At 42.3% G+C, this 25,880-nt stretch overlaps 1 protein-coding gene and 1 long non-coding RNA gene across 3 annotated transcripts in view; both read left to right on the top strand.

Moving 5' to 3' along the window:
• The window catches only part of LIN52 (lin-52 DREAM MuvB core complex component), a 43,176-nt gene extending 40,249 nt beyond the window's left edge, over nt 1-2,927 (top strand). For both annotated transcript variants that reach the window (XR_013837874.1, XM_079973101.1), the window contains one exon: nt 721-2,927. Coding sequence is in view for 1 of the 2 variants with exons in the window: in XM_079973101.1 (XP_079829227.1) it covers nt 721-776 (56 nt within the window). In the remaining variant the exon portion in view is untranslated. The remainder of the gene's footprint in view (nt 1-720) is intronic.
• A 5,056-nt stretch (nt 2,928-7,983) lies between these two features.
• Nucleotides 7,984-25,880, top strand: part of LOC307214374 — a 32,526-nt gene continuing 14,629 nt past the window's right edge. The window contains exons 1-2 of the long non-coding RNA XR_013838001.1: nt 7,984-8,652; nt 24,522-24,616. This is a non-coding gene — a long non-coding RNA (uncharacterized lncRNA). The remainder of the gene's footprint in view (nt 8,653-24,521; nt 24,617-25,880) is intronic.

The raw sequence follows: 25,880 nt of genomic DNA, 5'->3' as shown, positions 1-25,880 counted from the left end.
AGTAGCTGTGTAAAAGCTCTGTGATGCTTTTCACAGAGATTGATGACACACAGGGAAGCATATATATACTTTGCCTTGCTGTATTAAGCACTCAGGGAATGACAATACAGCGTGAGAGGGTAGAGCACAGCTCTGTAAACTCTACTTTAACACACCATCCATAGATGAACTACTTTGAGGGAATATAAACTCCATTTACGTTATAGCATCCAGGGACTATCACTGCGAAGGGAGAGTGGAAGTGCTGTCTCATTTATGTTTAAGATCATAAGCAGCCAGGGACAAGTAATCTTGAAATGGAGGGAGACAGAGGTCCATAATCTCTGAAGGGTTATAGCATCCAGGAAGAGATGCCCTGAGGAGGAGCAATAGCACTCTAGATTATACTATTCATAGATGGATATAGCAGGAAAACTGAAAGGGGGAACCTGAAGCTAGCCGCAGAGGAAATAAAGGAAGTGGGTGTAGTAAGAAATGAGACAGCTTGTGAGTATTACAGCTGAGCTTTGACGTTTTCAGTGCTTGGCCTGCAATTCCAGACTGCTAGGAACTCAGAACCGCAGCACAGATTTATTGCTTCACTTTATATCTTTTTTGCTACCTCTTGGCACCAGAATGCCATTTTAAATGAATTTCACAAGTGGGGTTAAATATTGTAAATTATCCAGCTCTACTTGTTTTATGTTAAGCCTTTTCCCCCTTTCTTTCTTGTGATTTCAGCAAGAGAAATGACTCGAGGGAAATTTCTGAACATCCTGGAAAAACCCAAAAAGTAGCTGAATATGGAGTTTGGAAAGAAATACACCTGGCTGCTGGAAGACAACCAGAATTTCCCCAAATGCCTGATGCTTACAGAAATGCTCTCTTGCCTCACCTCTTTTCTGAAGAGACACATCCAGGTTATTTTGGCAAGGACAGACAACAGTTCCCCAGCAGAACAATTTGACCTGCCTGCCTCTTTACTACCCCTACACGTTTTGCTAGAATAATTTTATGCCAGTTGTGTCCAAATGGATACATTCATTCATCCGCAATTGGCAAGAGCATATTTTTTAAAATAAAAGCAGAGTTGCTTTTTATTACCTGGTTCTGTGACACAGGCCTGTACATCACACGGCATATACAAGTATATGTCTGCATGCACGTGCATGCCCCTCTTTTCCTTTTGGGACAAGAACTCAACATGAATAATGCCACACGGAAGAAGCCACCACAAGTGTGGTCCTGAATGAAAACTATTTTTTATTTATTTATTTATTACATTTTGGCTAATCTCAAGAATGCAAAACATGTTTGATTTCCTTCCAAGTTAGCTGTATGTATTGGCCACAAACATTGCAGATAAGATGATGCGGTTTCCTCTTCCCAAAGCTCACATAGCCTCAGGTGCTGAGTGGGATTGGGAGCCACATGTCAACATGTAATATGAATTAATGGATGTATGTTTGTTTGAATATATATTTGTCTCTTAGGGTGGGAAATGTGGAAGGGGCCTTTCTAAATAATGAAAGAAAATATCCTCCAATCGTTAATACCCAGAAGATGGTTCTTCAAAATCGGTTTCTCTTACAAAGAAACATATTGGAGAGATGTCATTATTGTATCACTTGAATCACATCTCCCCCACCCACCCACAAGCAATAAATTGCTTGTCCACAAGATGCATGGTTAGGATATTGTATTATGAAGTTGCTAGTTAAACATTTGAGGATAATCCAGCCAGAAGCAAGCAGTTTTAAGTCCCATGCATCTCAGTGGGGAGATTGAACCTCTCTCATTCTGAAATAAGTGGGATTCAAGAGAGCTTAACTTTGGGTGTGGCCTGAATATTCTACTGAAAACTCTATATAGATTTCACTTTTCCCCAGGGCAGAACAAAGCATTTATGTTGTGAGCACTGGATATACATTGAAATATTTCAGCACAGAGACCTTAGAGTGTCCTTTTCAATTTGCAGGTGATACAGGGTAAGCTTGGAGCTGTACGAATAAACTATAATGAACTAACTATATATATGCAACTTCACATGATCCTGCAAGCAATTCTGTGTTAAGGCACTTTGTACAGTACACAAGTGAGAGATCTCTGTTGCAGGGCACCTGCCAGTTTCAGCTGTAAATCCTTGGGTATCTGTCTATCCAATAACAAGAGGGACTTTTCAAAGCATAAGAAGTTTAGCAAAATCTTCACTTGTTTAAGTAATGGTCACATATGGTCACAATATGCACGACTGGGGCTCAAATATGAGGTTGCATTGCTGTGGGAGCAAAACTGCATATAATGGTGAACAATGAGATTGGAAGCAAGAGAAACTGTGTTGTTGGCCAGAGAAATGTTGATGAAATGTTTTTCATGTTGACCTAATGTTTATATTTGTTTAGGAATATTGAAATTCTTGCATCTATTTTATATATTTGTGGCTTTTCATATGTATATAGTAAACATCACAAAATGGGTTTTTGTGTACATGTTGAAGTTACGTTGGGACAGAGAGTTCTGAACTCTCCCATTGAAAGCAATGGGATGTGAAAATGTTTAGCTCCAGTTTCATCATGCTCTGTATATTTGTTTTTATTGTGAAGGTTCTTGAAACACATTTTTGAGCTTGTGAAACTGAAAAGTTTAGGCAACACCTAGGGTAACTTCACATTACCAGCCTAGTCACGAATCACCATTTTTAAAATTAGTTGTTAAAAAGCATTTCTTTTTTATTCTGGAAACTTTTATCCTTCATAGATAGGGCAGTAATCTGTATATGCCCTAGTGTTGGGATATTTATATATTTATATTTTTGAGTCTTGGATATGATGGGAATGTATTTTTATAAATAGTAGTAATACTTGATCGGGTTGTCTTGAACAAGTAACCTGTATGTTATAGCTCCATGTTCTTAAAATAAATAAAGATTAAACAATGCATTTTCAAAAGCATGTGAAATAAGGAAATTTGTTTCACCAGTGATTTTTAGCCAAATATCAGTTTGATTCTATGTATGCCCCAGCTGGGAATTACTTATATATTTCATTAATGAATTGCTTCCCATAGAGTAGCCTGAGCCAATTTAACAATAAAAATGTATCTTAAAAACAAGTCTAAGTATAATTACAGGGATAGAAATCTCAACCTCAAATGCTTGTTGGGAAGTCTAATTATAATTACAGGGATAGAAATCTCAACCTCAAATGCTTGTTGGGAGAAGAAAGGTCTTCAACAGATGCTAAAAAGAAAATAGAAATGGTGCCCATATGCAACACTGGAAATTTGCCAGGTGCCAGGCACATGTGGGTGGCGCTGTGGGTTAAACCACAGAGCCTAGGACTTGCCGATCAGAAGGCTGGTGGTTCGAATCCAAAGTGCAAGTAGATAAATAGGTACTGCTCCGGCAGGAAGGTAAACGGCGTTTCCATGCGCTGCTCTGGTTCGCCAGAAGCAGCTTAGTCATGCTGGCCACATGACCCAGAAGCTGTGCGCCGGCTTCCTCGGCCAATAAAGCGAGATGAGCGCCGCAACCCCAGAGTCGGCCACGACTGGACCTAATGGTCAGGGGTCCCTTTATCAGGCACTTGCATCCAAGTGAAGATGCCCCGTCGCCAGAATGGCACCTGACGTCTCCACCATCTGGAAGTGCATGCCTGGGGAGCCTTGGCTCTTGACTGTTTTCTCACACTAGCAACACTTTCTGTAGAATTCTACCTGCTATATTTTATCTGCACAAACAGAATTAATTTCAGGAACCTAAAAGTCATATTGAAAAATACGACTTTTGAGCCATCTGGCCGAAAAAATGGCAACCAGGCATTCCATTTTGGAAACTGTAACCCTGGTTTAAGGAGCTATTTGGCATCTAGCTTATATATCTGAGTTTCTAACGCTGCCCGTCAAGTATAGGGAGAGAGTTCTAAAGTACAGGTTCCTACCATCGTATCAGGAGGTCTGTTCTATGCAATGTATCTGCAGAAGGCCCTCAGCTGCAGAGCAGTGATCAACTGATGGTATAAGGGGTGAGATAATTTTTCAGGTATCCTGATCCCAAGCTAAATAGGGCTTTGAATACCAAAATCAGCACATTAAACTTAGGCCAGTAGTGAATTGGCAGCCGGGGCAATTCTTTCAGCAGCAGCATAGTATGAAAGCGATACTCTGCACCAGGATGTTGCACTAGCTACAGATTCTGGGCAGCCCCACATAAAGCTCAGTGTGGTAAGTCATCTGGAGTTACCATACATGGTTAACCCTGGTCAGGATATCCTGGTCTGGAAGCAGTACTAACTGTCTTACTAGATGAAGCTTCTGAAACACGCTTCTAGCCATTGAGGTCACTTGGGCCTCTAGTGACAAAAGTTTCATATTTGGAATTGGTTATATAAAACCATAGGAAGAGAGTACAATTAAAATGTCACAGTTAAAGTTCACCTGAGTTTGAGACTTGAAAATCAGAATTTAGTTACTTTATAAAGAGTAAGACTTGCGCTCTCTCAGTCTACATCCCTAAATATCCTTTATAACAACCGTATGAAATTTTGAGTACAGTCTCAAGTTTCTTTTGTATTTTAACATCCAAATAATAAATAGAGCAAGATGGATTCTGGTCTTTCAGGATGCCCAATTCACTTGCTTTCATACATTTAGAGCGAAGTCATTTTGTATTAATTAAGTCTGGCAAATGTTGGAGTGTTTTGAGATAATTACGGAAGGAGTCTTCCTTCGGGTTGACTTGAATCTCCTATGGTCCACAATGGAAAGTGTAGCTTTGTAATAACGGGGAGGTTATCTAATTAGCAATTCAATTTAATCTGGTTTTAAATATTATTCAGTAATCATAGCTGCATGGTGTTACTAAAGGATAGAGTTAATTGAAAGCCTTAGCTGTGCATTTCCATACCTTAATAAGCTTGGAGAATAGGAGACATTCAAAGAGAAAAATGTTACATTCAAGTGTACCCTGTTGATCCTATTAAATCTTTTAGCAGCCCTTAATATCCTGAAGCACTAGGTTCTGATGTTGCAAGCGCAGAACATGGCAGACTTTTGTGTGACAGCTTCCTAGGGGTCTTCTCCTGCCAGTTGCTGTGGAACAACAGTGGAAGAGAGCTGTTTCCTCCATGCCCTGGCTGGTGAGTTTCTCATAGGAATATGATCGAGTCAGGGTGTGAAGCAGAATGTTATATTAAATAAGCCAGGTGTGGAAAATCTTTGGCCCTTGAGATGTTGCTGAACTACAACTCCCATCAGCCACAGCAAGCATGGCAGATGGGCAAGATGAAGGATGAAATGGCTTCTCCAGCGGCAGTGGAGCTGCAACACTAGTTTCCTAGCAGGTTTGTCATTGGTACTCACAGAGAGAGGGGGTTGGAGAGGTCAGCAAAGTCAATCCGGTGTTTCCTCCCATGCATCTGCACTGCCCTGCTCTCCCCCTTCCCACTCCTAGTAAGCAGCAGTGACACAACTGCCAGGTAGCTAATATCACAGATCTACCCCACAGTGGGAGGCCATGCCTGCTAGGTCTTAGGACATAGGTAGTAAAGGAGATACATCACCTTGCCGACCAAGGTCCGTATAGTTAAAGCTATGGTTTTCCCAGTAGTGATGTATGGAAGTGAGAGCTGGACCATAAAGAAGGCTGATTGCCAAAGAATTGATGCTTTTGAATTATGGTGCTGGAGGAGACTTGAGAGTCCCATGGACTGCAAGAAGATCAAACTACTCCATTCTGAAGAAAATCAGCCCTGAGTGCTCACTGGAAGGACAGATCATGAAGCTGAGGCTCCAATACTTTGGCCACCTCATGAGAAGAGAAGACTCCCTGGAAAAGACCCTGATATTGGGAAAGATGGAGGGCACAAGGAGAAGGGGACGACAGAGGACGAGGTGGTTGGACAGTGTTCTCGAAGCTACCAGGGTGAGTTTGACCAAACTGCGGGAGGCAGTGGAAGACAGAAGTGCCTGGCGTGCTCTGGTCCATGGGGTCACGAAGAGTCGGACACGACTAAACGACTAAACAACAACTGTACAGATAATTAAGATGTAGATTTATACATCAGCTATCTAACACCTTAATTTAGGGTGGAGGGAGCCCTTTTTGTTTTCACAAACAACTGACCTACTTTAAAATTATCCAGCAATCTACTAATAGATCTGTATTTAGCTGCTGCCAGTCCCTGCTCTGCATAATTCTAGTGGCACCCTGAAGATAGCAGCAGGGTGAACATCTAGACTCCATTAAAATGGAATATCATTTAGTAGAGTGTGAGACTCTTAATCTCAGGGTCATGGATTTGAGCCCTACAGTGGGCAAGATTCCTGCATTGCAGAGGCTTAGACTAGGTGGCACTTGTGGCCCCTTTCAACTCTACAAAGTCTTCTATTCTATTCTATTCTATTCTATTCTATTCTATTCTACCCACAGTTTAAAATGGTGTGTGTGTGTGTGTGTGTAAAATCTCATCAAACTGTTTCCAGGATGTGACTCCAGACATTTCTATGCATCACCATTTTGGCACTTCAGTGGTTTTGTTCTAAGTAAAGTTCAGAAAATATGTCATCTGAAAACTGGTGATTATCCAGCTTGGGCACTAGAGCCATGTGTAGCGGCAGAGAAAGTGAAAAGTCATGTAAAATGTGCAATTAGTTCCCATGTTTCACAGCTGAAAGTATTTTGACCTTGCTGGGGACCCCAAGGCATTGCATTCCATACTTCCTTTCACTTTATCATTGGTAACCCAGCGTCACAGCGTGATCAGAGCAGCTAATGCAATAAACAGATTAAAAACAATAACCCGTTTTGCATTGTTCTTTGGCCCAGTGCTGTGATCGGAGCAGTTGACTCCAGTCAACTGACTTCCATGCAGAATGAGGCTTTTGTTGTTGTTGATCGGTTTGTGTTGCTGACCCCTGACCTCCATGCTGACTCTTCCAGCACTGCTCCCTGGCGAACAAGACACTGGAGCTTCCTGCTGTCTCTGTTACAGACACTAGCTGAGAGAAAGCAAAACAGAAAAGGTGATTCTGCTATACCTAAACATTCACTGTTGAATAAATCGTTCTTACTTCACCAGTCCCCCAAAAAGCTGTTTGTTGTCAGAGGAAGTGGAAAAGAAAAGTCCTAAACTTCTCAGTATTTGAGCATCTTAGATGTTTTTTGTGCCATTCAGATCCAGGGAATATGAACGTATAAAAATTCAGCAGCCCATGTTTGCTGCTAGTGTTCATCTGTTTCTTGTAGAATAGTCCTTCTTCCAGTTGGTGTTCCAAACAAGTACCTAGTATTGAATCAAACAAATTCAGGTATGTGACTAGCTGTTTGTGGACAGTGTTATCAACATTGCTCTGAAATAGTGCCCCCAAAAGGCCAATTTAAAAAAGCTGTTCCTATCACCTTTACTAAACAGGATGATTTTTTCAGTTTTTTAATTACAGTGGTACCTCGGGTTACATACGCTTCAGGTTACAGACTCCGTTAACCCAGAAATAGTGCTTCAGGTTAAGAAGTTTGCTTCAGGATGAGAACAGAAATCGTGTTCCAGCGGCGTGGCAGCAGCAGGAGGCCCCATTAGCTAAAGTGGTGCTTCAGGTTAAGAACAGTTTCAGGTTAAGAACGGACCTCCGGAACGAATTAAGTACTTAACCCGAAGTACCACTGTACTTCATTACTATTGTCATTAGTTTTTCAAAATGCACACACGTGCACAAGGGACATAGATGAAAGGGAGGAAACATTAGGTTAAAGAATATCAAATTAGTAGTCCTTATGGCACACAATTTTTCATTTTTCAAATATTTACTAGGTTATATATGCTTGCCTTCCTGGGGAGATTAAGCTAGTGCCTCTGTTTGCTGGACCATCATTTAAAATGCTGCGAATGAAAAAGATTGGAAGGTAAGTCCATTTCTGAGCCTATCCTGTTAAGTATATTACCTTCTATTTCCTTTCCCGTCACCTATGCCAAGGTCAATTGAACATCACTCTCTGTTGTGAATCCATTAAAAGCAATTATATTCTTTCTGGAAAACTGCACAGTTGTGATTGCACTATGGAATGCAGAATACAGAGTAAGTAGAGAGAAGGAACCCAGTAACTTGAGAAAAAGGCAAGAGAATAGTTCTCATGGCTACAGAGTCACCTGAAAGCATGCTGGGACGTTATATATTTGCATTCAAGTTTAGGAACCCTGCTGTTTGTGTGAAGCTTCCAATGTAACCATCAGCCATTCCTTAGTTCCCAGTCCATATATCTCTCTAGGCTTTTTACTCTCCTAATTCCTTTTCCATGAGTCCCAGACTTAGAATAGCTGGGAATGGCAAGCGGTGGCGAACGGTGTAATGTGAGCGCATGAGAGATTCACATGGAAATTTGCCCCACTGACTGCATGTGCGTCCTGAGTCAGCGTTACTGTTTCAGCTGATCACTTCACAAGGAATAAGCCTTTCCCCAAAACTGGTCTGAAGTCCAGTGACCCAGGTGAGCGTGGAATCGCCGACGGCAAACTGATTGGCAGGAAGGAAAGAGAGGAGAAAGGCTGCGATAGAAGCGTGAGGAGAAGAGGAATGTGGACAGTAGAGGAAGAATAGGACGGGTCAAGGACAGGCTTTGCCCCTGGCAATTACTAGCTGACGTGAGACCTCCTGGCGTCCTTCCCTTTGGGTCCCTATGAGGTAGTAGTCGGAGGCTGTTTTCTCATTGCCTGTCCACTTCCCTTGCTTTCCCCCCCTTCCAGTCTGTGGCAGCTCTTGTTGCATTGGTCGTGCAGGCCGCACTGGCTGTTGCTTGTTAGGAGAATTTGCTGCCCCCCCCCTGCCAAAGTCAGGCCTATGGTAAGAGCCGTGTGAAGCGGAAGACAATTAGGGGCTTATTAGTGTCCCGGGGAGACGTGTAACTTGTGTTGCTGGGACTTACCAAAACAGCGAGAGTCTTATGGGCAAGCTCCAGCCGAGAAAAGACTGAGGGATTGTCTCACCTAATTATGGGGAATGGGCCTCTTTGTGTTTGTGATTCGGTACGGTTGTCCGATCGCTTTTCTCCGGCTGCTGGCTCAGGCCGAGCTGGAAGTGTGCTAATTAGAAGAGAAATGGACGTAGTGATCCTGTCAGCTCTTGTTACCGGCAGGGACAAAGCAGAATATTATTCTGAGGCACTGTTTTGTGAGTGTCCCTCTCCCAGCTCTCATTAAGGGAAAAGGCGGGCGGGTGGGTGGGGAGGGAGGGGATCCTACCACATGGACGGGCTAATGGAGCCCAGGCACCGTTACTGTGCTAATTAACGGGCTCAAGCAAGGCCTTCGCCAACCAGCAGCCGCGGCCATTACACCTGGAGACTCCACCACCTCAACCAACTGGCTAAGGTGAGAGGAAGCGCCTCGACCGAGCTGAACGCCACGTTCCTGTTCTTAATAGGGTTGGATCCAGATGTTATTAGTTACTAGTTGTTGTTATTATTATTTATTAAATTTGTATACCACCCTATACCCATAGATTCAGGGTGGTTCACAACATAAAATTCCAATATAAAAAAACACAACACAAAATACATAAGAAAAACAAAGACAACCCAATAATCCCCCTTTCCGCAACACATTCTAAAAGGGCATCAGATGTCAATCAGCCAAAGGCCTGGTTCACCTGGCGCCTAAAGGTGTATATTTGAACCTCCCTGGCCCCATTGAAATCAATGAGATAAATTAGTGGTGATGTACCTGAATTCCCATTGATTTCAGTGGAGGAAAAATGTTAGCTTCCTTAGTCTTGATCCCGCTCTCAGTCCCAACAAGAGAACAGAAATGAGGTTTGTCCAAGTGAGCCTTGGGTGGGTTGTGTTAGACTCCAAAGTATTCAGCCTCAAAGTCTGAGCACTGCAGAACTACTTGATTCGGTTCTGGTTTCTTCGTGATGAATACAATCAGTCTACTTATACTTAACACATATTTCCAAGATGTGAAATGGGCATGAGGGTAACATAATGCCTTGCAGGTAGCAAGAGATTTTAACCTCCATCACATGAGCAGCTTTAATTGTTATTTATTATGTAATGTTGTTGTTGTTTAGTCGTTTAGTCGTGTCCGACTCTTCGTGACCCCATGGACCTCCACTGCCTCCCACAGTTTGGTCAAACTCATGCTGGTAACCTCAAAAACACTATCCAACCATCTCGTCCTCTGTCGTCCCCTTCTCCTTGTGCCCTCCATCTTTCCCAACATCAGGGTCTTCTCCAGGGAGTCTTCTCTTCTCATGAGGTGGCCAAAGTACTGGAGCCTCAGCTTCACAATCTGTCCTTCCAGTGAGCACTCAGGGCTGATTTCCTTAAGAATGGATAGGTTTGATCTTCTTGCAGTCCATGGGACTCTCAAGAGTCTCCTCCAGCACCATAATTCAAAAGCATCAATTCTTTGGCGATCAGCCTTCTTTATGGTCCAGCTCTCACTTCCATACATCACTACTGGGAAAACCATAGCTTTAACTATACGAACCTTTGTTGGCAAGGTGATGTCTCTACTTCTCAAGATGCTGTCTAGGCCTGTCATTGCTTTTCTCCCAAGAAGCAGGCGTCTTTTAATTTTGTGGCTGCTGTCACCATCTGCAGTGATCATGGAGCCCAAGAAAGTAAAATCTCTCACTGCCTCCATTTCTTCCCCTTCTATTTGCCAGGAGGTGATGGGACCAGTGGCCATGATCTTCGTTTTTTTGATGTTGAGCTTCAGACCATATTTTGCGCTCTCCTCTTTCACCCTCATTAAAAGGTTCTTTAATTCCTCCTCACTTTCTGCCATCAAGGTTGTGTCGTCTGCATATCTGAGGTTGTTGATATTTCTTCCGGCAATCTTAATTCCGGCTAGGGATTCATCCAGCCCAGCCTTTCACATGATGAATTCTGCATATAAGTTAAATAAGCAGGGAGACAAAATACAGCCTTGTTGTACTCCTTTCCCAATTTTGAACCAATCAGTTGTTCCATATCCAGTTCTAACTGTAGCTTCTTGTCCCACATAGAGATTTCTCAGGAGACAGATGAGTTGATCAGGCACTCCCATTTCTTTAAGAACTTGCCATAGTTTGCCGTGGTCGACACAGTCAAAGGCTTTTGCATAGTCAATGAAGCAGAAGTAGATGTCTTTCTGGAACTCTCTAGCTTTCTCCATAATCCAGCGCATGTTTGCAATTTGGTCGTCTCTGGTTCCTCTGGCTCTTCTAAATCCAGCTTGCACTTCTGGGAGTTCTCGGTCCACATACTGCTTGAGCCTTCCTTGTAGAATTTTAAGCATTATGTAACATGGTCACTTACAATTTGCCAAGAAAGAGGAAATGCATCATCACAGAGGAGGACCAAAAAAGAAAGAAAGAAACAGATTTGTATAAACACTGCATATGCTAATTTCTTTGAATAAATACAAATTCGGGAATAATTGCTGTCATTTTAATAGAGGTACAGTACATCTCACCATAGTGACCAATTTAACTTTAATCTGCTATCCAGGTGTTAACTATTGATTGACAAATTTCAAGACCTTCCATTCTCCCATCTTACTTTCTTTTTAGTTCTAGGAACCATTTATCTGCTAGAAAGATAATCATTAAAAACATCATTTCATATAGAGGACTCCTCCTTTGTGAAGTAGGATACATGAGCACCTTATGATAACCTGGATTAGGATGTCGCCGTAGTCCATGATGCTACGCAGCTCAGAGTTTTGGCATCCTGATAATCTTGGCTATATTTATCTGAAATATTTTTACAGATAAAGTTTCTATCCATTATGTTTAAAATGTGTGAATGTTGCCAATACACTTAAGGGTATTAAAATGGCAAATGTGATTCAGTATACACAGATAGAAAGGGATGCAGCTGTGAAAAAGGTGAAATGCATGTTAGGGACCATTAGGAAAGGGATTGAAAAATAAAACTGCCTATGGTGAGACCACGCTTGGAATAATGTGTATTATTCTGGTCATCACTTTTCAAAAATTTTATTAGTTTTTATATTATGATTACTGTATGTTAAATCAATAAAATCAACACAAGTATAACTGTCCAGGTCAAGGGAAGTAATGTGCCCACTCTAGTCTGCTTTGGTCAGACCTCACCTGGGGTACAGTGTCTGCTTCTGGTCACCATAGTTTAAGAAGAATATTGACAAGCTCCTTGGAAAAAAAGTGTGATATATAAATGTAATCAATCAATCAAATATTGGAGGTGTTATCCTTCTGAATACCAGTTGCTGGGAATTGCAAATAGGGAGAGCACTGTTGTACTTGGGTCCTGCTTACAGCCATCTGGTTGGATAGAGTAGGCATTTGGTCTGATCCAGCATAGCTCTTCTTATGTTTTCAATCACAGAAAACAGGAGGAAAACAGGAGGAACTAAGATTGCCAGCGCATTGCTCTGCATTTCTTAACACTAGCTGAAGTCAAATAAATTATGCAAATTATATGCAATATTATTTTTCAAAATATGTACTATTGTTGCTTATTAATCATATCCTGCATATGTCCCAATGAGATGTACAAAATAACAGAAAATGTTTAGGTTGCAAAATGGAGCCTGGCATAGATTTTGGGTTACATTAGTTCAAAATGTTGAGTCTTCTCATGTAAAGGACACAAAAGCCTGTCCATGCTTTTCTTTTCTTTTCTTTTCTTTTTAGTTCTAGGAACCATTAATCATCAACCATTATGTAGCATGACTCACAGGTTTTTTAAGATTGGACACCAAAAATATATGTGGGTAAAGATCAACATATGCCAACGTCCACAAAAATATAGCTGCAGAGCCATTTAAAGGGACTATATAATATCAATTTGTAAGCAATCTGCTTTTGCACACTTAATGCTCAGCTCCTGGATTATATTTGGAAATGCCATGAGTCAAGAACGTCTAGTTTCCAGGTTGTCAGCAGCTTGTCATCTCCATTGCCCAGGCATTCATATTTGCCTCCTGAACTGCCCTCACACCTTCACTTTAAAAATAAAATTAAAGTAAAACCTTTAGCCACATGCATCAGGTTGCATCAAAGGCGGGAGCTTGAGCATCTGTGTCTTCATTTTTATCATACCTTTATATCTGCTGGGATGTGAATAGATGCTAGGTGAGGATATCTTTATTAGATATTATCCTTCCTCACGTTTGTGAGTTCAACAGAGTGCCATCCCTTTGTAGCTTAAAAGGGAAGCTTAAATAGGCTAGTTTTTGCCTTTTAATTTAAGTAATCCAGGGTGCCTTAAGGCAGACTGCATTTTCTTGGTTCTTCCCCTTAAAACAATAATCATACAGATAGTCTTGTAAAAGGTAAAAATAACATTTACTCAGAATACTTGCTGAAGAGTAACAGATTCATCAGCTTTGTTCGGGCAGGTTTAAAATGGTAATTCAGTTACAAAATTATACTTTAGTCTAGTTTAAAATGGAGTCTGAACATTGGAGCTCAGACTCAGCAGATATTCTCACATTTCTTACTTGGTGGAAAGCGATGAGGAAGAGATGAAAAAGAGAACGTGCCCAGGCAGGTAAGAGAATATATATAGTTCCTGTCAGAGCACAGCGGGAGTGTCTCTCACAGAGTTCTCTCTTGCAAACTTACAGGGAAACTCAGGGAAACTTACAGGGAAATCTTCAGCTCCTATCATGCACCTGTCTGGCAAAACATGAACTGTTGGTTTTTGAGTTCATTTTAAATATCCCACAATATGCTGTCTTTCCTCCATTCTGAAACAGGCAGCAGCATACATACTATTTCCAGGAGGTTCCCATTCTAGGCACAAAGCAGACACAGACCTGCTTAGCTTCAGCAATGTAGTTATTTTGCATTGCCTCAGACCGCATCCTGGCACATTATTTCATTGCAACAGTCAATGCTATGGAGTATTGCATCCCCAAGGAAAGCCAAGCAGGGGTGGGAAGGATGGGACTACAAAAAGCTATCCTCCCCTGCTCCCCAATCTGAGGAGTGGACAAACACAGGAGATTTGGGAGGCTGCTAAGGGTTGTGTGATGTCATAGGAAAATATGTCCTTTTTGAAACTTAAAGGTGCTCTGGGAAGAAGGAAGAGGAAATAGTATGTTTAGGATGGTTTGGATTTACTGTTTTATTATATCCAGTAAATCTAAAGTTTAGCAAATATGTAGCTCCTAGGACCATAGCTGTCAACCTTCCCTTTTTTTGTGGGAAATTCCATTATTCCAGCACCGTTTCCCACTGCTTCCTGCTGCTATCCCGGATTGTTAGATATCCCGTAGACTGTTCCTGGAACAGGTGAGGCTGTTGATCCCTTATTTTCAAATCTGAAAGTTGACAGCTATGCCTAGCACATGTGCTATTTGCACGGAGGAAGGGTACAAGGAACAAACTAGAAAGGTGAAACTTGCTGCTTTGACCCTGGAAGTGTGCAGCCAGTGGAATTCCAGAAGACTGAGAATGACCTGGATCTCTTAGCTGAACAAAGGCAGCAGAAATGTAATTTATATCAATAACAACGTATTGTAATCTACTTAGAAGTTTGTTAATCATTTTTGCTGTTAGCTTTTCTTATAAGCATAAGAACATCTTGCTATAATTATAGAACACATTGATGACATCTCATTTGGAGCAACCAGAATGAATTTGATAGCATCTCCCCACCCCCCGCAAAATGCGCATGCGCGCACACCCACCCACCCCACAACTGGTTTTGTAGATATGGAAAATTGTATTATTTTATTTTCAATTTAGTTTTGATCATGTATTTTAAACAATTCATCCAGACTACTGTATTTTAACTAGTGGGCATTTTCATTTGCTCCTTGCCTTATCCTTCAACTTGTGGCTTGGATCACTTGCTCAAATTTTCTGAAGTTCTTAATTCTCCTTGTGGCATTCTGGGATCAAGCTTCTGTCAATTGTTCTGTGGGAAGCTGGTGAGCTGATGGTCCTACTTTGCACCTTCACTAGGCAGCTGGATGAAAACCATGATCACTGATTTTTTGTTGTTTAGTCGTTTAGTCATGACCCCATGGACCAGAGCACACCAGGTACTCCTGTCTTCCACTGCCTCCCGCAGTTTGGTCAAACTCATGTTAGTAATAATAATAATACATTTATTATCATTGTACAACCTGTGTACAATGAAATGAAACGAGCCTCCCTCCCCTCCCAAAAAAACACTCAGTCTTGTTGCACTCTGTGTGCTTATTGAACAACACACCACCTCGCAAGTCAATTTTGCTATGTTATTTTCCATTCAACAGCCTAACAGCCCACGGATAGAAGCTATTTTTTGGCCTGTTGGTATGGCTGATTATGGGACGCGAGTGGCGCTGTGAGTTAAACCACAGAGCCTAGGTAAACGGCATTTCCGTGCGCTGCTCTGGTTTGCCAGAAGCAGCTTAGTCATGCTGGCCACATGACCTGGGAGCTGTATGCCGGCTCCCTGGGCCAATAAAGGAGATGAGCACCGCAACCCCAGATTCGGCCACAACTGGACCTAATGGTCAGGGGTCCCTTTACCTTTATGGCTGATTATAGTTCTATATCTCCTGCCCAAGGGTAGATTAAAGAGGTGATGGCTGGGGTGTGAGTCATCCCTGAGAATTTTTCTTGCTCTCCTAAGGCAACAATCCCTTGTGATGTCATCTAGTGGACTCAAGGGACAGCCCATGATATCATATGCTGTATTCACCACCCTCTGTAGAGACTTTCTGTCTGTGGCTGTTAGTAGCTTTGAGAACACCGTCCAACCATCTCGTCTTCTGTTGTCCCCTTCTCCTTGTGCCCTCCATCTTTCCCAACATCAGGGTCTTTTCCAGGGAGTATTCTTTTCTCATGAGGTGGCCAAAGTATTGGAGCCTCAGCTTCACGATCTGTCCTTCCAGTGAGCACTCAGGGCTGATTTCCTTAAGAATGGATAGGTTTGATCTTTTTGCAGTCCATGGGACTCTCAAGAGTCTCCTCCGGCGCCATAATTCAAAAGCATCAATTCTTCAGCAATCAGCCTTCTTTATGGTCCAGCTCTCAATTCTGATGTAATGTTTCCCTTGTTTTCCTTACAAACCACTTCAAAATCAGAACCACAGAAACCAACATTGTAGCAGCATTTTAAAATCAGGCCCTTTAAGGGTTCAAGAATAGGATTGGAGAGGGTCGTCATGAAATATGCCTTGAGCATAAGGCTGTTGCAGTCTAACCTGGAGAATAAGAAGCATATGAAACCCTTCTGTGAGATTGTGCCACCAAATAAGAAGGTCAGAATGGCAGGCTTAATGGTTTCTCTTGTATCACTATATTTAGAAAAAGCATCAAGGGTCTTGAGGCACCTTAAAGAATAACACTTTTTATGGCATAAGCTATCATTGGCTACAGTCTATAGTCTAGCTTTACAAATCTGATGCCCTCCATAAATTTTGGCCTGCAACTCCCATCAATCCAGGCTAGCATGGCTGTGCTGGCTGTCAATGGTGGGAATTGTAATGCAAAACATCTTGAAGGCACCAGTAGAATGCCTACCAGCCTCACATGAAGAGCACCATCTCTGCAACTTGTATATCTTGATGCAGAAAAGAATACAAGGCTGCTCTTCAGTGTACCTATATGAGATGTACTCCCCTATTAACATGATTTATGTCCTCACCGGTGTCCCTTTGCCCTAGTTTGGAGAGCATCTGTTTTGATCCAGCTGTGACTGTGCCTTGTAGACATTCCAGTGCTCCTTCATTCCAAGCTCAGGTACATCCCTACGTAATTCTCTTGTAATCTCCAAAGCAAGCAAGAACAGAGTCAATGAGCTGAGGCCAATAAGTTAAAATCTCTTTGGGGACTGCTTCCTGCTTCCCTCAATTTGTGTCCCTCCTGCCCCACAACACTTATTTTTCCCCTCTAGTAAGCTTTATGCCTCTCCCCCCCCCTCCACGGAACTGTTCTCCAGCAATGCATGCAGGTGAATTCCCGCAGTTCTACCGTGCTTGAGAGGAACAAGTAGACACAAGCACGAGAAGGAAGGGGGGAGGGGAGATCGCACATCACCTGACCCCCTTCAGCCAATTCACTGAGACAAGACGTCAAATTAATGAGCCCTCAGGACCGTAATTAGCTGTCAATTACCTCAAATTAATCAACTCCTCGCCTAATTAAGCATTATCGGCAGGTGGGCAAAAAACGGGCCATTGTGTGGGAGCCATGAGAAAAGCATGGCTGGCAAACTTGGTTAGTATCAGCAGCGCATTCCCTGCCTCACTGCACCACAGACACCAGGACAGCCAGGAACTTCTTAAAGGCACACAGACCCCTTCGGTCGGCCACCACCACCCCACACTTCCTTCCTTCAACCCCCCAGAGTCTCTGGATGCAACGTAAGGCAGTTGGGAGAAGATGCATTGGCTGAGTCGTCCTTCTCTGATGGTGATGCTGTGATGCTGTGGTAGGACTTCTTGTGCCCTCACTGAGATGCCACCAAAAGGTGAACCTGTAAGGCATATCTGCCCTATAGTTGTAGTCCAGTCTGCCCAGTCTGGGCAACTGGATGTTCAGGGTCTCGCTTGGCTTGTGTGGTTGAACGCATGGTTTTGCTCAGTCCCTGGTGTGCCAAGGCAGGGTGAGAAAGACTCCTGCCTGGAAGCTTGAAGAACCATTGCCAGTCAGTGTTGACAAAACTGAACTAAATGGACCAGTGGTGTGACCTGGTATAAGGTAGTGTCCTATGTTCATATGTTTGTGGTTATCATCACCCATCCAGCAATGTTTCCCTACACCGCCACGTTAGGTTTTCAAAATCTGAACTTAGGCAATTCAGGCAGACATGAGGAACCTTCATTCATGAGTGCAGTAAATGCTACCTTGGGGGGAAAACCATAAGCAGAGTCATGAATGGTTTGCATTCGATCTATGGACTTGGGAGTTTTGACTACTTATTTATTTAATCTGTATACTGCCCTTCATCTGAGGATCACAAGACAGCTTACAGTATCAAAGTGCCACCAGGAACGAGTCAACAAGCTCCCTTTTAGCTTGTTCTTTTTGTATCTTTGCCTCTTTTTCACTTAGGTCAAAGACATTCTTTGAAAGACAATTAAAATTATGTTGCCGCAGTTTTTGTTTTTAAAAGGATACAGGATTTCAAAGAAAGAGAAAAACCATTCCTAGGCACTGGAAATGGTTTCTTGCCAGGCATCCAAATTCTTCATTATATAGTTGGTTTGCATCAAGTTCTACCCTGAGTAGAAAAAACAGGAGAACAAACCCAAATAAGGTGTTTCATAAATGCTCTTGTAAACTTCTTAAGCAGCTAGTGAAGAACAGCTCAAGAGAAAATAGAATCAATTTAAATCACATATATTGCAAAACAAACAAACAAACAAAAAAACCCACATTAAAATGAAAGGCTTTGATTATGTCTCAAAATCCATTTTTGTGTAGCCAGATTATCACCCGGTGCGTTGGATTTGCACTGCATTAGTGATGATCAAGATTAGATCAGAATCCCCAGATAACAGAATAGAGTACACAGGATGTCAATTTGTGACATCATAGCAATAGTAGTAAAAATCATCCCATTTACTGAAGAAGCCCTAGGTCAAGAATGATCTCAGAAAGAAACTGTTTGAATGCAATGCCTTGTAATGTCCTACACCCAGCCCTATCATTAGGCAGGTTGAAGTGGCTGCCTTGGGCAACTGATTTTAGGTGTCATGAATGATCATTAAAAGGTTAATTATTAAATTTATTATTGCTGTAATTTTACTGCCAAGGAAAGCAAATGCACAGTGGGGTATTAGTATTACTATTACTAATACTAATACTAATGCTATATTTATATTTATATTCTGCCTTTTCCCTTGACAGGACCCCTGACCAATAAAAACAAGAATCACAAAAAAACAGAAAAACAACCATTTGATAACAATTACACATTAATAGAATTAAAACTCTCCCTCCCTCCCTCTCTCTCTCTATATTTTCTTTAAGACATACAAATAATTACAATAAAAACTGCACAACACCACCCTTTCATTTAACACAGTCAATTCCCATATTCTGTCTCGGGGCCAAAATAACTTGACCAGCCATTCCTCAGAGTTTTCATCTTATCAGGATTCAGCTTCAGCCTGGTGATTGGTGTCGTCAGCATACATATGGCACAGAATTCCAAAACCCCTATGACCTCTCCCCGCAGCTTCATATAGTTGTTAAACAGCCTGGGATATAAGATACAACCTTCTAGTAACACATAGCTTAATTGCTGTGGGGCAGAGCAGAATTCTCCCATTGTACCATTATGAGTTTGTGGGTGCCAGACACCTGTATTCCCTGGGCCCAGCAAGTGTTAGAAGCAAATTAAACCCACCTAGCTTCCTGTGTTTGGGTTGTGGGCCATTAAGAGAACAAAGGATAGATTAAGAGAATTTGGGTCTAGGAAGGTCCTACAGGAGAAATCATGCTTCCACTTCTTTCAAGGCAGAAGATATTACCCACTGTCATAAGGAGCATTCATAAGGAAACTCCAGAGGAAAAACTGTGAGCAGTGTTAGAAACTGGGATAGAAAAGCTAGGAGCCAAATGGCTTCTGGGACCTGGGTTGTGGGCACCAAAACAGAATGTCTAGTCGCCACTTGGGGGTGTGTGGCGGCAACATTTTATTAATTCTTTTGATAAATATGAATTAATATTCAATTCACATTAGTGACACATTTTTAGCAGAAATTGTTAATACATGTTTAATGTGGTGTTTACATTAAAAATATGGGTACCCTACTTTAGTTTTCAAAACACTATACCCTTTATCATTAAACTCCTTAGCATATTGTCTATCCTTAAAATATACTTCAAGGTTTCAAAGCACATACATTTCAGCAATCCTTGAGTGTCAGCCAAGTGCAAAAAATGGCACCCACACTTTTGGAGGTGCTCGCAAATGGAGAATATTTAGGTGCAAATGCGCCTGGCACCCTGCTAATTTTGAACCCTGATCGTGAGGGGGGAGAGACTTCCTTCTGTCGGTCAGGCAATTGCTTTTTTCACCTGCCTTGCCCCACCCTTAAGCCTTCATAAGGGAGCTGTTTCCAAAGGAAGAACTGTAAGGGGTGAGAGACTTTGTCATGAGGTAGTGATTATGGACACAAAATTTCAGTATTTATACCCAATTTGACAGTTTCAGCATCTAGAACCTCCTATGACGACTTGAATGAGAGACAGAAAGCTCACCCAGACCCCTTTTGTCAACTTCAAAAAGAACTGGTGAATTTTGGATCCCCATATGACTGATAAGTGTTAGAAGGAGGAGGTGGACCGGGTGGGTCCAGGGAATAATAGTTTGATTTATTATATTCCTAAGACACCTTTCATTCAAGTGAATTGCAAAGCGGCTTACAAACAATAAATAACAACAATATAATAGAACATCACAAATACAGCATACATCAAATAGAATAATTAACAAATCATCAGTAAAACTATTTCACATCATCGGTAAAGCAATTGCAATCTATAAATCACTTAAGAAAACAACTAAGAAAAAGGCTAAGCAGCACAAATACAACAAAAGTCATATTATAGGATTCACAATGTAGTACAGCATTCATCATCTATAAAACAATATTAACAACATTAACAAAATAGTAACAAAAAAATAAACTACTTTTTTTTTTAGTTTATTTGGAGGTGGGGCAGCCAGTCACCAAGGTTTGTTCTTGGTTGACAACTTATGGTTTGTCTTGAGGTGACAAGCCACAAGTCCAGGTTCAGATGACAAACTATATCTAAGCTTGTACCAGCCCAGCAAGGAGAAGGAAAAAAGTGGCCGTAATCTCCTCTCTAGGGTACCACATGCTTGTGGGGTCACCGTAAGCTGTGTTTTAGCTTAGCATTACATGCAAAGTGAACCATTTTGGGATGAAGGGTGGGATATAAATTCAATAAATGATCATAATACAATTTGGTTGGAGGTTAAACTACCAGCTCCCCAGCAAATTAAAACTGTCACACTGTTAAGTTTTTTAAGGCAGCAGTGGGGGGATTCTGGCCCACAGCAGGGGTACTAATTTGGCCTGTTAAGCCATTTTCTCCAAGCCATGTCCCTCTTACATGATGTCAGGTGAGGCACAGGTGAGATCATGGCTGCAAAAGTAAGAATTAGGAACCTTTAAGTGCTCTCACTATTGCTGATTAGCAAGCAGGACTTGCAGTGCCTTTTAAATTTGGTGCCAAATACAAACCTCACTGGGACTGGATCAGATATACTGAATAGAGCTGATCTTGCTTTTGCAGGGATCTTTTTTTGAGACAATACCAAAACTGTCAGTATGAGAGCACTTGGGGGAAGTGTGGGAGTAGAAGGGAGGAAACCGGGAGACGGGGTGCAAACGTATGGCTAGACAAAGCAAAAGATGGTTAAGATAATTATGCAGCTGTTTAATAGGTAATTAAAAGCTCACATAGAAGAGGATGGAAATTTTCAGTACAGTAACTATTTATTTGCAAATGATACACACTGAGCATGAAGGAGCAGCAAGTACCCAGTCGAACAGTGCTAGTCTGTAAAGAAGCATCAGTTCTGCCAAAAGCAAGTAACATCCACATTGAGCCCCCAGCCCAAGCACATCATTTGTGTTCTAGCTCAGTGGCCCACCAGATCCCACTGTTCACTGGGTCAAGATTATCTATCAAAGGTAACTGAGTAAGGATTGTGTTAGCCCTAAAATATCAGCTAGCCATTGACAAGCAAGGGAGGAAAACAAAAGAGGCATCTCAGATCATGAACAAGTCTTCCTTTTCTGGACCTGGGCATTAGAAATATTCCAGCCTCTCTGAGCATCTAGCAAGCCACTCTTGGGATATCATCAGCCGGCCCGGCTTTAGTTTTCTCAGTAACAGAAAGCATGCTGAGCCCAATATCCTTGGGATCTGACACAAATACTATGATGTTCTCCCTACTCCTCTCACCCCTGTCATGCGGATATATGCAATGCTGCAGTTTCATACCACAGTTTAGTGCTTAATTTGTAAAATAATAAGATCCAGGGCTCAAGTATGCCTGGAAGCCAGACCCTCTGACTTGACTCCAATCACAGGTGTGCAAGTTACAGCCACTCAGTACATTGGAAACATATACTGAGTCTGACCATTGGTCCATCTAGTTCAAAATTTCCTACACTGACTGGCAGTGGCTCTCCAGGGCCTTGCATCCCCTGAAAGGTACTTTGCATGTGCCCAGAATCTTTCTTTAGCATCTGATCCCTGGCACTGAAAACAGTTCCCAAAGAAACTAAGCCCTGCTACTTTCCCAAAGGAACATCCAGGAATATGGTCTAATCCCACGCTTTGCATGTAAGTGCAGTTTAAAAGGGCAACCTGGACTGCGGAGGAAGCACAGATTTCAACAAGTGGGAACTGGACACGGAAGCCCTCCCTGTCAAAGGCCATATGGACCAAGTCTGCAAGAAGGCCACTGAAACCCACAAATATGGTAAATGATGTTGACAGGAAGCTATACATTTTGCTGGCGAGAGATGAGAAGGCTCTAGGCACGTGTGAGATAAATCTAAGGGGGCAGCGGATCTTGTTAGGTCCTCACCCCGCCCTCCGTTGCCTTGAGATCCCCAACCTCAAGACCTCCCCCTCCCCAAAGGTGTCCTGCCCCCTCTCTTTATGTTTTAATTACTGCCCATTTTAATCTTGATTTGCATGCCGATCTCTCAGAAGTGGGCCATGCCTGGTCTCTCCAAAGCTCTTGTCAGCAACTCCCCCAATAATACACAGGAGGTGGGTGGTGGGGGGAGGCTTAAGGAGCAAATCACTTGCATGTTAATGAGACTGTTTGCTGGAGTCAAGAGAGAAAACAGCAAACAAACAAATGGACTGAATTCCAGCGGCAGCTGTTTGCTCCTTAATCTCGGCTCGTCAGAGGCTGCCCTTTGATGGGACACAATCTACACAAACGATTGTGCTAAATCTTCTAATCTACGTCCTCATTATTACATCCCTTCTTACGCATGTAAATCAGGGACAAACTCATTTTAATATGTAGATAGATTATGGGAGGGGAGGGGAAAAGGGGAGCTACTAATGGTGTCTGTGAGTCAGAGCCTAAAAAAAAAAAGGGGGGGGTTAGTAATAAGGAGATTGGTGGGGAGGAAAGGGGGGGTCTGTCTGTAGAAAGCCACCAGGAGGAAAAGTGGAGGGCTTGTTGATAGCCCAAGAGGGAGAAGCTTAAGGGGGGAGGCCGCTGTCACTCTACCGGAGGGGGCCAATAAAGCGAGCAGCACTTCAGAAAGAGAAGAGCCTTTAACAAAGCATATATAATGCAATTCAATTAAACAGAGCGTGACAAGCTTTGTTAGAAAGGGGGGCGGGAGCACACTGCAAAATAAAATGAGAGTTAACTATCCGGATTAAGTTTAAAGCAGCCACAACAATGAAACTACAGAGCACACCAGGGAGCGACTCCTTCCGAAAGAAGTACAGACGAATACAGAACAGGCAGGTAGCAAGGAGCCCTATAGAGCATGCTACTGGTGCCGTGCAATAACAGGAAGAATTTGCAATCTCAAAAATAAGATCTTGTGGCACAGTGAGTGGGGCCTGTTATCATTTAGTGGGCTGTGCAGAAATACTGCTGTTGAATGGTAAGGGACAGAGAGGCTGCAATAACCAAAAGTAGAGCAATAATAACGCCGACCAAAAGAGACTTTTACAATGTTATCTGTAGCAGTTTATTCTCACTTGCTTCCCAGCATGGAGCAATAACTACTTCTGTTGCCTTGGCAGTTCAGGGTGAGCATACAACGACCCAGAGGCCTCAACTCGTGGGCAGGGCAGCCCTGCATTGTGACCTTAGTAGTAGAATCCTAGAATTGTAGAATTGGAAGGGTCATCTAGTCCCACCCCCCTGCAAACCCTGAGATTAAGAGTTTCATGCTGTACTGATTGAACTATACTTAGTAACTAAACTAGGTTGTGTGAACAACCCTGAAGTGAAGTACCGGTAGTTACCATGGGGGAAATCACTGACAGCGTGATATCTGAACAACAACAACAAAAATGTAGCCAATCAATTCTGAAATGTATGTGTATACATTACCATGCATAAAATATGATACACACTTTACCATGCAATCCAGTCGGGTTCGGTGTGTAGCAGATATTCACATTCAATGCAAAGGAAAATAAAGGAGGAAGCAATAAGGAGATCTGTTTTTCATGTGAGTGTGATAACAAAACACCTAAGGACCTGAAAAGAAACTGAATGCTAATTTAATAAAAGTTTGTACACTTAGTTGTTGAAGAGTTGCTAAGGGACTAACTGGGCAATGTAAACATACCAGCGGGCCCATTTGTTGCATATCCTTGGTGTACTAAAGGATGATTAAATTTACTGAGCTTCTGGCAGCTACTGTGTTTGGAAGAAGGACAGGTACAGCCCAGATCTAGGGAGAACTTCAGAGGGACAATGTGTTCCTACCTTGCCTGCAATAACAAATACATAGCAATATATTTTGCAGTAACTCATGGAACCCTTTGAAAATTTGCTGTTTGTGTGCAGAAATGTTATTGTTCTCATTCTTCATTTTCAGCTGCAAGAAAAAACCAACTGCGGCCAGCATCACCATAACACTTCCATGCTTCTTGAAATTGCTCGGGGTTTAGAGGGGCAGCAGGTGGCAGAGAGGTGAGCAAAGAAGGAATGAAGTAAATCTTGAGGTGAATGCTCTCTTAAATCTATTAAACTATCCTAAACGGAAACATTTATGTTTCACATTAATGCTCCAGTACTAAGCATATTTGCTCAGAAAGGTTTCAGTTTTATTTGCCTCTGAGTAAGCTTGTTTAGGGACGCGGGTGGCGCTGTGGGTTAAACCACAGAGCCTAGGACTTGCCAATCAGAAGGTCGGCGGTTCGAATCCCCGATGGGGTGAGCTCCTGTTGCTCGGTCCCTGCTCCTGCTAACCTAGCAGTTCGAAAGCACGTTAAAGTGCAAGTAGATAAATAGGTACCACTCCGGTGGGAAGGTAAACGGCGTTTCCGTGCGCTGCTCTGGTTCGCCAGAAGCGGCTTAGTCATGCTGGCCACATGACCCGGAAGCTGTACGCTGGCTCCCTCGGCCAATAAAGCAAGATGAGCGCCGCAACCCCAGAGTCGGCCACAACTGGACCTAATGGTCAGGGGTCCCTTTACCTTTACCTTTAAGCTTGTTTAAGTTTGCAGCCTGACCAATGACATGATTTGAAGCACACTGTGTCATAGTCTTCTGCCAGCACATTGGGGACGAAGAGTGTTAGCATGGCAATTGGGGCAGGGGCATTTCCTCCCCTTGCCCCTTCCCCCGTGGTACAGCTTCCCCATTATACTACCCATAGAAGTGCCACAGTCTAAACTCTTGACAAGACTGAAATTACACTGACCTGTTTGAGGAAGTACTTTAGAGCATGTGATAAAATGGTTCCAGAAACCACCCCCGCTCATTTGTAATCTGAAGAGTGATTATTGAGACTGTAATGAAATTAATAAAAGAAAACAGTTGACCGTTTCCTGGAAATTCCCCTTCGTGATGAAGAGGCAAGCCAGTTTTCAGTGCAGATTTTAAAAAATATATATATAGGGCCTTTGGTACTGCAAGTGGATGCAGTGGAAACTTCGAAGAATGGTACAGTGATTAATGTGGCATCAAGTAAGTCTCAGATAGAAGGGTCTTCAATGTAACAACTGTACAATTGGATCCTTCAAATGATATACAAGTTTCAAATATATCATTGTTGAACAAGGTGACCAAGCAGATCATTGCTGTTCATCTTCAAGCATTCCTGGATGAAATACAAATATTTTATTTTCGTTGCAACCAGTTTTCAGATCATAGTTTTGGACTCTTTGGTTGCCCAGCTCTTGAGAAACTAATTTTTCCTCAACGTGGAAGGCTAAAATTGCCCCCTGGTAAA

This window comes from Podarcis cretensis (assembly GCF_951804945.1).
Source record: "Podarcis cretensis genome assembly, chromosome: 1".
NCBI classification, from domain to species: Eukaryota; Metazoa; Chordata; class Lepidosauria; order Squamata; family Lacertidae; genus Podarcis; species Podarcis cretensis.
The sequence above is the reverse complement of the archived record's forward strand: the minus strand, read 5'-3'. Positions and strand labels throughout refer to the sequence as shown.